Source organism: Myotis nattereri, assembly GCF_964212035.1.
Source record: "Myotis nattereri genome assembly, chromosome: X".
Lineage (NCBI taxonomy): Eukaryota > Metazoa > Chordata > Mammalia > Chiroptera > Vespertilionidae > Myotis > Myotis nattereri.
This window is the reverse complement of record NC_138078.1, coordinates 137,715,643-137,727,756: the sequence shown is the minus strand read 5'-3', so window position 1 is coordinate 137,727,756 and position 12,114 is coordinate 137,715,643. Positions and strand designations below refer to the sequence as shown.

General features: G+C 40.1%; 1 protein-coding gene across 1 annotated transcript; it reads left to right on the top strand.

Annotated features, from left to right (window-relative positions):
* Positions 1–323: 323 nt before the first annotated feature.
* On the top strand, positions 324–11,828 carry LOC308511878 (small nuclear ribonucleoprotein F-like; the record flags this gene model as incomplete). Its single annotated transcript, XM_081081719.1, has 3 exons — positions 324–381; positions 5,836–5,855; positions 11,550–11,828. 3 exons carry the CDS (start codon positions 324–326, stop codon positions 11,826–11,828), a joined length of 357 nt encoding a protein of 118 aa, XP_080937845.1.
* Positions 11,829–12,114: the final 286 nt, after the last annotated feature.

Below are 12,114 nucleotides of genomic sequence, written 5' to 3'. Positions count from 1 at the left end.
GAGAATGTCTTACCACTCTTCAATGTAACATTAAGAAAAGGAGGACTATAGCATCAACATGTTGCTCTTCATTGGACCCAAACTGCTTCAGTTGGAGAAAATCATTTATTTCTCTACCATGACTCATGTAAACTAGTCATTCCACACATTCCTAGATGCAGGAGCAGGCAAGTATTGGCTGGGAAACTACAGAAATCTAAACTTGACCAAACTGTTGGTGTTGTTTAATGTTCTATGCATCCACCCCTTTCAAAGCACTCTATAATTTGCTATCAAATGTACATCAGTTCCTTCCCAGTCATTTCCAAATTCCAGAGGTAGCTATGGTCAACCTACAGTGCATCTGCACTGCATTCAGTGAATGTAAGACTCGGGTCACAGGTTAGTGCATTATAGTTAAGGTGTAAATAGTTAACCACAATAGTGGCAAGCAGCTTGCCTCAGAAACCTGAAACAGAACTTTAGCATATGTCCAACCAACGGTACTTACAAAATAACCTTTTAAAAAGTGCCATTATTGGACTCTCCCTCCTAGGAGTATGCCCCTGATTCCACCCCTCTTCTTCTCTCAAAGGTATGCATTTCCTAAATGCTAAAGGAACCCACAAGATTTGGTGGGCAGCAGCAGCTAATCCTGGGATAACCCACTGAACCTGTCTTCAAGGCCCCCTTTTCTCTGACTTAGTGAGCCAAAGCAGCCCAGTGTAGGCTCATTTCTCTACCTAGTCCCTTTCCTGTTGCTTCCTCTATCCTAGACCCTTCCTTGTTTTACTGTCCCCAGCTTTAATAAACATCCTCGAAAAAACAAATAAAAATAATCTGTATCTGTATGTATAAAAGGCTAATATGACAAGTGTCCCCTCAGGAGTTTGACCAGGAGACCAGGAGTTTGATCACTCGCTCTGATGTATGCTGATCACCAGGGGGCAGCGCAGAATGAAGGAAGATTCTGGCCAGCAGCCAGCAGCCAGAAGGCCCTGATCAGCCCTCATTACCAGCCGGGCATAGGGATGCTACCTGTGTACAAATTTCATGCACTGGGCCTCTAGTAGTCGTAGTAGTAGTAGTAGTAATAATAATAATAATAATAATAATAATAAGTGTTATTATTTCCCAGCCGGTGTTGCTGCTCAGTGGTTAAGTGTCAACCCATGAACCAAGAAGTCCCTGGTTCGATTCCCAGTCAGAGCACATGCCTGGGTTGCAGGCTTAATCCCCAACAGAGGGCATTCAGGAGGAAGCCAATTAATAGCTGTCTCTCATTGATGTTTCTATCTCTCTATTCCTCTCCCTCTCTCTCTAAAATAATTAAAAACATATTTTTCAAAAGTGCCTTTATTGGGCTATTTTTAAATGTGCAACAATCTCTCTATATAAAAGCATAAGCGACCATCCGACTGTTCGACCCTCTGACCGGTAGCTATGATGCACAATGACCACCAGAGGGCAGACACTCAATGCAGGAGCTGCAGAGCTGCGGTGACTTGGCAGCTGTGGTTCTCAGGTGACGCACCTGAAACCAGAGAGGAGGGAGCCCGATTCTGGGGTGTGTCACCCAAGAACTGCCCTCTCACAATCCGGGATGTCAGAGAGCTGGTTTTGGCCCTATCCCCGCAGGCCAGGCTAAGGGACTCCACTAATGCACAAATCTGTGCACCGGGCTTCTACTTTGGATATAAAAAGACCAAATTTCACAAAATAAGGACTGTAAACTAGTGGATTAGCATTTTATAAGCATTCATTATGGTCCTTAAAAATACATGTAAGTACAATGAATAAATAGTTTTAAAGGTCACAGGATGCCTTTTAGTATTTCAAAAATTTGTATTATTTGTTAATTTTTATAATAATCATTTTGTAAGGCTAAACCTGAAATTTGTTTCCTTGCAAAATGTTTTTCTTTAGCACACTGGTTTATTATAGAAGAGTTGCTGTGAGTTATAGAACTGCCTTGTTCCATTTTTCTTTAAAAGAAATCCCCAGGGAACTCAGAGAATTAAACTCATAAATTTAATTTCAATATCTGGTAAGCTGTGAGGACAATTATTAAGGCAGTCATTTATGAGTACCTAGGGGAAACCCGGATGATAAACAGTAGTCAATATGAATTCTTCAAACACAAATCATGCCAAACGAAGATAATTCCTGTTTGTGATAAGATGACAAGCTGAATGGTGAAAGAAGATGGTGCAAAGTTAACATATCTTAGAGAGAGAGGCATCTGATATAATTTAATCTGTCATTCTTATAAGAATACCAGAGAAAGATAATAAATAGAGCTAGTAAAAGAGAAAACTGATGGAACAGCTAGAATTGGTTTGGTATAAGCTCAAAGTGAGTGGAACAGATGACAGAGTAGGATACATTTAAAATGCAATACATCCCAGATCATGAATAATTACAGTTGGGTTATATTAACATGTATTATAATTTTAGTCAGTATAATCAAAATACCTGTAGCTACATACACTATTGGGGAGAGAAATAAATTAAATGCATTATTATTATATTGAAACTGTTTAAATCAATCCCATGTGGAGTGTTTTTTAAAGCCAAGTATTTTTCATAAAGAGTATCTTCATGAAATGAATAACGAATGTAAATGGAAGGTATCTGTCTGTACAAACAGACCACTGAGAAACACCCAGAGGCTGTGAAGAGATTCCTCTGTGATTTGCGGGGGGGTGGGGTGGGTGGGGGCAGGGGGCGGTGCTAATCCAAGACTTCAAGTCTACAGAGCAAATCCAAACACTTAGCTAGCAGTTCTCAACCTGTGGGTCGCGACCCCTTTGGCGGTCGAATGACCCTTTCACAGGGGTCGCCTAAGACCATCCTGCATATCAGATATTTACATTACAATTCATAACAGTAGCAACATTACAGTTATGAAGTAGCAATGAAAATAATTTTATGGTTGGGTCACAACATGAGGAACTGTATTTAAAGGGCCAGAAGGTTGAGAACCACTGCTGACTTAGACTAGTATCAAGGTTCTTCATAAACTGGGTCAGACTATCCTCTCCAGTTGTATTTTATACTGCTGTTCATCCTATCAGAACAATCACCACTCCCTGAGCTTTCACACCTATAGTGTATGTGGCTTATCAGCTTAAACTATCTTTCACTTCAATGTCTTCCTGTAAATAGTCTCATCAGTACTTTAAGACCAAACTCAAAAGCTTATTTCTTCAAACATAATCTTTCCAGACTTTCTAATTAAATTAAATTTTTCACTCTTCCAATACTCCCATAGAAACCTGTTTAAATTTCTACATATACCTTTGTTATTGTCTTCCTTGTATGAGAATTAACATTGTACATGTTGATTTCCCTGTTAGACTGAACTCCTGCAGGGTGAGAGCCATTTCTTATTCATTCTTAACCTTTTTCACAGGATGCACTTAACAGATATTTGTTGAATTGGATTGAAACTGAAATAAACATACCATCTTGACACTTATTATTGAGAAAGCCCTATAATTCCAGGGCAATTACTATTGGTTTGGTCTTTTCCTTTCCAGAACTTCATGATTATTTTTTAGTGCTGGGAATAAAATAAAACAGAACAAAACTAAAAACCTGAAAATAAGTAAGTAAATAAATAAATACTCTCCCTACCATTCAATTTCTATAAGGCAGTGAAAAATAAAAGACATTTACCTGACATCTGGAATGACCTTTCTTTTGGACGCTGAAGGACTTAGAAATGCTCAATTCAGCAACTGGGCCATGGCCACATCCAGATTCTGAATCCCTAAAGCATTAAGGCAAAGCCATTGGAGAATCAGGATTGAAGACCACCAAAGAAGGAGACTATTATAGAAATCATCTCATAGTTACCATGTACCTTCTCTTACACACCTTATTCAGATAAATGTGAATTCAAAGAGGAACATTCAGGGAGGCAGGACTGATAGAGAAACTGGAGGACTCTGATCTGGAAAATAAAAGACTGGTTCCTTCTAGTATATTGGTGTTTGGGGTCAAAATAGAGGTTGCAAGCCTGTATCTCTGAGGTGGAGCATGAAGAGATTTTTTTATTTTTTTATTGCTTAAACAGCTTTATTATGATATAATTATTATTTTTGTACGCATATTTAATGTGTACAACTAGTTGAACTTGGACATATACATACACCCATAAAATCATTTTGGAAATTCAAGTTTCCAAGAGACCAATGTAGGGCTGCCAGTATTCTTAAAGGCGAATGTTACTTTTGCTATAAATTGGTGATAAAAGCAGTTATAGGACAGCACAACTCAAGGGGAGATGAAATGAAAATAAACTTTTAATTGGAGTCTTACAGAACTTACATCTGTCTCTTTTTTTTTGTTTGTCAGTTTATTTTGTTCATTAGATTCCACATTCTTTTTTTCCAAGAAAAACGATTTTAAACATAATAGTCACATGCAATAAACCTTAATATTTCAAGAAAAACAATTTTAATATAATAATATTACCAAAACTGTAGTAGCATAGTATAATATCACAAAAGTTGTAGGAAATATTAAAAATCTTCAAATAACAGGATTACTTCTATTATATTCTAAAATATTTTTCCCTCTGGCTCTATTTTGGTTCATCAGTTCATTATATTCCACAAATGAGTGTGATCATGTGATATTTTTCTTTCCCCAACTGGCTTATGTCACTTCGCATGATGCTCTCCAGGTCCATTCATGCTGTTGCAAATGGTAAGAATTTCTTCTTTTTTATAGCAGCATAGTATTCCATTGTGTAGATGTGCCACAGTTTTTTAATCCATTCATCTGCTGATGGGCACTTACTAGTAAGTTGTTTCCAAATCTTAGCTATTATACTAGTAAATTGTGCTGCTATGAACATAGGGGTGCATATATCCTTTCTGATTGGTGTTTCTGGTTTCTTGGGATATATTCCTAGAAGTGGGATCACTGGGTCAAGTGGGAGTTCCATTTTTAAAGTTTTGAGGAAACTCCATACTGTTCTCCACAGTGGCTGCACCAGTCTGCATTTCCACCAGCAGTGCAAAAGGGTCCCTCTTTCTCAGCATCCTCACCAGCATTTGTCATTTGTTGATGACAACTATTCTGACAGGTGTGAGATGGTACCTCATTGTTGTTTTGATTTGCATCTCTCAGATGATTAGTAACTTTGAGCATGTTTTCATATGTCTCTTAGATTTCTGTAGGTCCTTTCAAAAAGGGTCTATTTAAGTCCTTTGCCAAATTTTGATTATTTATCTTCCTTTTGTTCAGATGTATGAGTTCCCTGTAAATTTTGGAAATTAAACCCTTATCAGAGATAACATCGGCAAATATGTACTCCCATGCAGTGGGCTTTCTTGTTGTTTTTTTGATGGTTTCTTTTACTGTGCAGTAGTTTTTTCTTTGATGTAGTCCAATTTGTTTATTTTCTCCTTAGTTTCCATTGCCTTAGGAGCTGTATCAGTAAAGATATTACTACGACATATGTCTGATATTTTGCTGCCTATGGATTCTTCTAAGATTTTTATGATTTCCCATCTTATGTTTAAGTCCTTTATTCATTTTGAGTTTATTTTTGTGTATGGTGTAAGTTTGTCGTCTAGTTTCATTTTTTTTTGCATTTGTCTGTCCAATTTTTCCAACACCATTTATTGAAGAGCCTATCTTGACTCCATTGTATGCTCTTCCTCCTTTGTCAAATATTAATTGAGCATAAAGTCTTGGGTCAACTTTTGGGTTCTCTGTTCTGTTCCATTGGTCTATCTGCCTGTTCGTGTGCCAGTCCCAGGCAGTTTTGAGAACAGTGGTTTTGTAATATAGCTTGATATCTGGTATTGTGATCCCTCCAACTTTGTTCTTCTTTCTCAGGATTTCTACGGCTCTTTGGGGTGAGATTTTTTTAAATGCCCAAGCTACTGATTCTGCCTAAGGTTTTATCACAGTGCTTCATAGGAAGGACTGTGTGGCTTCATAATGTGGAAATCTCTTCTCACCTTGAATTATAAGCAGGAAGTGCTTCTCCCTCCCCCCCCCCCCCAAAAAAAACCCCTCTGATGGTTTAGCTTATAATAAAATATTATTCCAGCATCAGAGAACTCTCAATAGAACCCTCTTACAGAACCTGTCATGTAGCACACACTCAGGAAGTAGCTTTTGTGGCTTGCCCTTAGAGAATCACAGGCTCACAGAAAGGTTAGGGCCGCTCTGTGTGATTTGCTAACTAACAAACACTTGCTGATTTAAGGGAGACAGAATATGAGCTTCTAGGCTCAAGTAAACTTGGGTTCAAATTTCAGCTCTTCCACCTGCTAGCTGTGTGACCTTGGGCAATGTCCTTAACCTTTCTGTGCCTCATCTGTCAATAATTATGAACATGGGTAATTATTGTACCTCTTTCATGAGTTTTTTGGACTACAGAAAATGAGGTTCACAATATCTAATGTATAATAAATGCTCAAATAAGGGCGAACTAGAATTAATAGCTTTTTGAGAGAGGAGTCACACCCATACAGGCAAATGAAAACTATTGAGAACAGAACATGTCCAAATAAGCAAGAATTTTATAGTCAACTAGAGGCCCAGTGCACAGATTTGTGCACCAGTGGGGTCCCTTGGCCTGGCCTGTGGGGATTGGGCCGAGACTGGCTCTCCGACATCCCCCGAGGGGTCTCGGATTGCAAGAGGGCACAGTCCAGGCTGAGGGACCCCACCGTTGTAAGATCGGGGCCAGGGAGGGACCACAGGAGGGCTCCAGGGTGTGTCCAACCCCTTTAGCCCAGTCCCCATTGGCTGGACCCCAGCAGCAAGCTAACCTACCAGTTGGAGCGTCTGCCCCTGGTGGTCAGTGCATGTCATAGCGACTGGTCGAACAGTTGAATGGTTGGACACTTAGCATATTAGTCTTTTATTATATAGGATGAAGCCAAATCAGAAAAATAGGCTAATGCTATAGAAGACAATTCTTATGAAAAGGAGAAAAGAAACTGTCAGCAAGTATTGGGACAAGCTCTGGAGACTGTTTGGGGAAGATAACTTGAGAGTGGTCCAAGGCCAGAGTAGATACATGGTGTGTGGGAGGGAAATTGATCAAGGTAATTTAGATTTCCCCAAAGCATTTGTAAGCCATTGGAATTCTTCAAGTATCAGAATGTATAAGTGGGCACTGTCCTCAACATAGAGAAAAAGTAAAAGAAACCTGAGGACAGTGAATGAAAAATGAGTTTATATATTCAATATTGGCCATTTTTAGTGCTCTCTATAGAAAACTCATAAAAACTCAGGGCTTTCTGAAAGTTACATTTCAAACTCATTAAGCCCTAAAGGGAATCAGCAGGGCTACATATGCCAACGTGGACAGCAACCAAGATATACATGGAAGTGAATTACAACATTGTTTTTTAGCATGTTCCAATTAGTACTACCTGAAAAAGCATATATGTGTATACATGCATATATATGACTATACATACATTTATATGCCTAAGAAGTGAGATGAGGGACTTAAAGGGGCTCTTCTTTATTTTTAAAACCATTTGTACTGTTTGCATTTTTACCAAGAATATGTATCATCTTTATAAGTTAAAAAGAACACCAGAAAGTAATAATTCTAAAAATTCAGAATATTGCACAGTTCTTTGCACAAAGTAGGACTCAGTAAATGTTTGAATGAATGGAGGAAAGTTATTTACTTGCCCATCAGTTGGTACATGAGAAGATAGAAAGGAATATAAAAAGAAGTGAAAGAAATAGAAGGGGGGAATACAGAAATCACAGAAGCTACCTGGAGCAATTTTCACTTCCTCATAAAAGAAAAAGAAAATAGAAGGAAAGCTGCTAAAGGAAAGAGCTGATGAGCACCTTCCCCACTCTAGTGTTAGGATTTATATGACGGAATATAGTCTGCGGTCTATTGGCCAATATTCCAACGGACTTTGCAAGTATGAGAGCCTGTAAACAGAAGGATCTTTAAGGAGCTGATCAAAGCTCTGCTGTTGGAAGGGGCAGAGCAGAGGTTAATGTTCTCCTTTTGGTGATAAAAGATGTTTTGCCATGAGAATGCATCTCAGTGAGAAGCCCAGGGATTTTATGGAAAGTGCAATAAAACATACCGTATTAGTAATAATATATGCCATTTGAAGAACACTGCTTTCCCAAATATGACAGTTTATTATGAAATGCCTTTCCATGAAGAACAGAAGAAATTAAAGTTGTAAAACCCTACTAGGTCATCTATTCTCTCCTAGAAGGTCTAAAGCAGATTATATTCCATCATATAAATCCTAACACTTTCAATGATGTATAAGGGGGATTTACATTAATAAATCCTAAATGAAAAACACAGACACAAAGCAGCAATACTGAATGCAAAGAAAAGAGAGCCACGTTTACTAATTCCCTACATCCCAAAGTGATTATGAGTTGCCAGCATGTGTTTTAATTTATATTTAAAAAAAGAATTACAACTTCATTGAAAGCTTAATAAATGAAGTTATCAGAGTCAGGTTAAAAAAAAATAAACACAAATGCTATTTTAATTGATCATTTTAGAATGCTCATGGGAGATAACCAAACTCCTGAGCAAATATGGGAGATCTGGTCCTGTAGCAACCCACGTGTACCTTTATTTTTACAAGGCAAACACTCTTGGCCAAGGTGATAAGATGATTGAACCGAGTGCAGTGGCATTCTTGCGATTACAGCTAATTTGCTCTTCAATGAAACCCATTTATACTGATCATCTTAATTTTGTTATTTAACAATGAGGACCCTTATAGATAAGTTTTCTGTTTTATTTCACTTTAGTTTTCAGATTCTTCTATTTCCTTCCATTTTTATCCATCTGTGAAAAAATAGGATGCTTTCTAACTTTGTGATAACTACTCACTAAATGGCCCATAGGAAAGCACAATGGGAATCCAGACTTCTTTTTATTAAATGTTCTCTTTCCTTCTACTTTTTTCTCTTCCTTAGTCATTATCTAGAGATCTGGATGTGCAAACAACTTCTTATAAGTGGCTCTTCCTCTCCTGGGCTCATTCTCCCATTCTGTACAAAGAAGAGCTAGATCAAAGGAGTGCTAACTTTCAATGGCATTGACTCTATTAAGTCTGAGTGACAAGACACACAGAAGTCTTTCTTGACCCTATTATCAACCTCACAGAGCTGAAGGCTCTCTCTAGTTAGATGCCCACACCCTGGTGGAGCATGCTTAGCCTTCAGTGCTCTCCTCGGGGTAGTGAAATTTCTCTTTTTTTTAAAATATTTTTTATTGATTAAGATATTACATATGTGTACCCTCTACCCCCCCCCCCCCCGCTCATCCCCTCACCCCCCCCCCCGTTGTCCGTGTCCATTGGTTAGGCCTATATGCTTGCATATAAGTCCTTTGGTTGATCTTTCCCCCTTGCCCCCACCCTCCCCTACCTTCCCTCCAAGGCCCGACAGTCCAATCAAAGCCTCTCCGTCTCTGGATCAGTCCTTGTTCATCAGTTTATGTTGTTCATTATATTCCACAAGTAAGTGAGATCTTGTGGTATTTATCCGCTCTCCAGTTCCATCCATGCTGTGGCAAATGGTAAGAGTTCCTTTTTCTTCTTCCTCTTCTTAAAGAATACCTTTCAGCATTTCATATAATGCTGGTTTGGTGGTGATGAACTCCTTTAGCTTTTTCTTATCCGTGAAGCTCTTTATCTGACCTTCCATTCTGAATGATAGCTTTGCTGGATAAAGTAATCTTGGTTGCAGGTTCTTGCTATTCATCTCTTTGAATATTTCTTGCCACTCTCTTCTGGCCTGCATGGTTTCTGTTGAGAAATCAGCTGACAGTCGGATGGGTACTCCCTTGTAGGTAACTGACTGTCTTTCTCTTGCTGCTTTTAAGATTCTCTCTTTATCTTTTGCTCTTGGCATTTTAATTATGATGTGTCTTGGTGTGGTCCTCTTTGGATTCCTTTTGTTTGGGGTTCTCTGCGCTTCCTGGACTTGTAGGTCCATTTCTTTCACCAGGTGGGGGAAGTTTTCTGTCATTATTTCTTCAAAAAGGTTTTCAATATCTTGCCCTCTCTCTCCTTCTGGTACCCCTATAATTCTGATGTTGGTACTCTTGAAGTTGTCCCAGAGGCTCCTTACACTATCTTCATATTTTTTGAATCTCTTTTCTTTTTTCTTTTTCGGTTGGGTATTTTTTGTTTCTTTGTATTTCAAATCTTTGACTTGATTCTTGGGATCCTCTTGTCTGCTGTTGGATCTCTGTAAATTATTCTTTATTTCAGTCAGTGTATGCTTAATTTCTAGTTGGTCCTTTTTCATGTCCTCCATGGTCTCACTATACTCCTTGAGGGATTCATTAAATTTATCGGCGGTTTCCATAAAATTCTTGACAAACCTTATAAACTTGGTCTTGAACTCTATATCCCGTCGTCTGCCCTCCTCCGTTTCTGCCAATTGTGACCTGTTTCTTTGTCTCCGCATTTTGGCTGCTTCCCTCTGTTGATAGAGTGGCCCTGCGCGCCAGGTGTCCTGTAGGGCCCAGTGGCTCAGCCTCCCCAGTTACCTGGGGTGGACACTCTTGGTGCACTCTTGGTGCCTTGGTTGTTGTAGGATCACTGGGAGGAATTGACCTCCAGGCCAATTGGCTGTGGGAAGCAGCTGTGTCTGACGTGGGAGAATGGTCCCCCTCTGACCACTGGGTACAGTGGCTCCTGGATCTAAGGAGTTGCTAATTCAGCCCCTGCCTGAGGCCACACAGCTGGAGCCACGAAGAGGCTCAGCTGTGAAGCAATGCAAGCCGCTGCGGGGCCTTGGGCCTTCTCTTGGAAGTTCTGGGTCTGCCTGGCTGGGCTGTAGTTAGGTACATTCACATGCAAAAGCCTCTGCCGCAGCCTGGGTGGGGCGGGGTCTCAGGGAGTCAAAAGGGCGGAGAAAGAAGCTATGGCTGATTCTCCGTGCCCGGAGTCGCGCGTCTCAGTGTCCTGGTAACGGCTGCAAGCACCTCTGAGGGAAATCCGCCCTCAAGTTCTCCCGCTGCCGCCTGACAGAGCAGCCTCTCCCCGTATGAGTCCTGGGTCCCCAGAGACTTCCCAGAACCGGAGTTCAGAGCAGTCGGGAGCTTGTGATTCAAAAAGACAGCTGCGTCCTCAGGTGCCACCCCCTTTCCGCGCGCGCGAGCCGCCGCCGTACCTCTGCACTCAGCCTCCGCAGCTCCTCTGGCTCTCAGCGTGCTTTTCTTTTCTTCTAGTTGTAGAAATTACACTCAGCCAGCCTTCCTGTTGTTCTGGACGATGTTTGCTCCGTCCTTTGGGATATTTTTCAATTGTTGTGTGAGGCGACTATTTCCCGGTGTTTATCTATGCCGCCATCTTAGTTTCCCCCGTGAAATTTCTCTTAAATAAAGTGAGGGCCTTCTACCCAGACTCTGGCTTGACCTCTCGGGGATCTCAGTTGGTAGAGGTTATGCCAACCAAATTCTATGGCACAATAGATACTCATTTGGTAGACATAGTAGAGATTCTATTAATACTTCGTGGCCTACTGAGAACTCCAGTAAAAGAACTCATAATGAGGGGCGGCCATTTCTTTTGAAGCACTGCAGTCCAGGCTCTGTGAGTTTACCCCTCAATCCCAAATCTTTCCTCAATGGATTAACAGGAAAATCAGTAATGGTGAAATTTAAGTGGGCAAGGGAATATAATGGCTACCTGACATCTGTAGATGACTATATTAACAAGCAGCTTTCAAACACGAAAGAATACATAGATGGAGCCTTGTCTGGACACCTGGGTGAAGTTCAAATAAGATGTAATAATAGCCTTTATATCAAGGATGTTGAAGATGAGGAAGAAGATGGAGAAATGAGAAAATAGCCTCTTTTGTGGGAAATTTTTTGTACATATATTTCTAGACAATAAAAATTTGTTTTTTCAATTTGAAAAAAAAAAAAAAAAAGGTTTGGAATGACAACTCACTGAAGGCTCTCCATGATCCTGCAATTGTTTCTGCTCTAAACTACACAACTACACTGTCATCTTCATGGTGCCTGTTTCAGTTAGGGTTCCCCACAGAAACAGAAGCAAGGAGAGAGAGAGAGAGAGAGAGAGAGAGAGAGAGAGAGAGAGAGAGAGAGAGAGAGAGAGAGAAACAGCTCACATA